General features: G+C 34.9%; 1 protein-coding gene across 1 annotated transcript; it reads right to left on the bottom strand.

Annotated features, from left to right (window-relative positions):
* Positions 1 to 249: 249 nt before the first annotated feature.
* On the bottom strand, positions 250 to 828 carry Tsp_14210 (putative ankyrin repeat protein B19/B20). Its single transcript, XM_003366075.1, has 2 exons — positions 679 to 828; positions 250 to 426 (listed from the first exon to the last, which is right to left on the bottom strand). The coding sequence occupies exons 1-2, from the start codon at positions 826 to 828 to the stop codon at positions 250 to 252; spliced, it is 327 nt and encodes a 108-aa protein (XP_003366123.1).
* Positions 829 to 1,229: the final 401 nt, after the last annotated feature.

Raw genomic sequence — 1,229 nt, 5'->3', positions numbered from 1 at the left:
ATAAAATTTGTTGAATTCTTCGGTGCATTCTAACGATAGCAATAATGTACTAGCTAATACTCGCTATTAATGTGAGCCACATCACAGCGCAGAAACACAAATATCTAACTGAAATAGAGCTTCAATCCTCTTCTTAAACCTTATTCTACAAAGTAAAGGAGACCATCATGGTCGCTGCAAGACAAAAGTTTAATATAACCAAAGGGTTGTGATTGCAATTCACCTTTTAATGAAGTTGACCAACAGCACCTACATTATGCAAATACTACTATACCGACAACCCGATCGACAACCCTTCCCCGCTGAACCCTCCGTCACGTCCTCAACTGGCAGCAAACGGAAATGCCATAAATGTATTGGGTATCTACGAAGCTCGGTTCCGTCTAGGCACCGCTGATCAATGTAAGTAATGAATAAATAACGGTACTGCGAATTTTAATAATTAAGACTGTGTTTTTATACGACTAGATTCAATTACAAAACCCAATTTAAAATTGAATTTTCTACTATTGTTGTATTTACCGTTGTATCTACTAATATTGTACTTACCGTTCAACTTATCTTGAAGGTAACTGAAGTGTATACAACAAACATTATTTGTACAAAACTTTTGTCGTGGAAATCATAACGGTTTCTTAAACAGTTATTATTCAATAAAAGGACAAACAATTACCACACCCTAGAGAATGTCTTTTTGTCATTTGTCTTTGATCGCTTGGGAGTTTGGCCTAGTTTTTCTACTACTTGCTGATTTCTCAAATTAAGTTCTAATCCATATTCAACACCAAAGTTCATACACATTGCCACATTGGCCACTGCTTCATCCATATTTTACAGAGAGAACACTCGTGTCTATTTTACTTTTATCTTTTTTTTGATTATGAGAACCTGAAATATTCCACAGAATTGTACCATATCCCTCATTGATTTGGTACTGAATGTATCTCAAGGTATTGACCCATAACTTAGATTAACATAGAATATGATTCTTATATTTCTGGAACACTGATCACTGAACTCCAACGCTACACCAAAAATGATTTAAATTGGACAGATTCTGAATTTACATTTCCATATCCAATTAGCAACAATAATTAGATTACTTGTCGCATTTTATCTACAATCTAAGATCTCCTTCTGATATTCCTTGTGACACTACTGCCTATCCGTTGATACTCGACTTAATAAAATGCATCATTGATGAATGACGCACGTCTACTAACGTCAAA

Source organism: Trichinella spiralis (genome assembly GCF_000181795.1).
Source record: "Trichinella spiralis strain ISS 195 chromosome Unknown Scfld6605, whole genome shotgun sequence".
Taxonomy (NCBI): Eukaryota; Metazoa; Nematoda; class Enoplea; order Trichinellida; family Trichinellidae; genus Trichinella; species Trichinella spiralis.
This window is presented reverse-complemented; position numbering and strand designations above follow the sequence as displayed.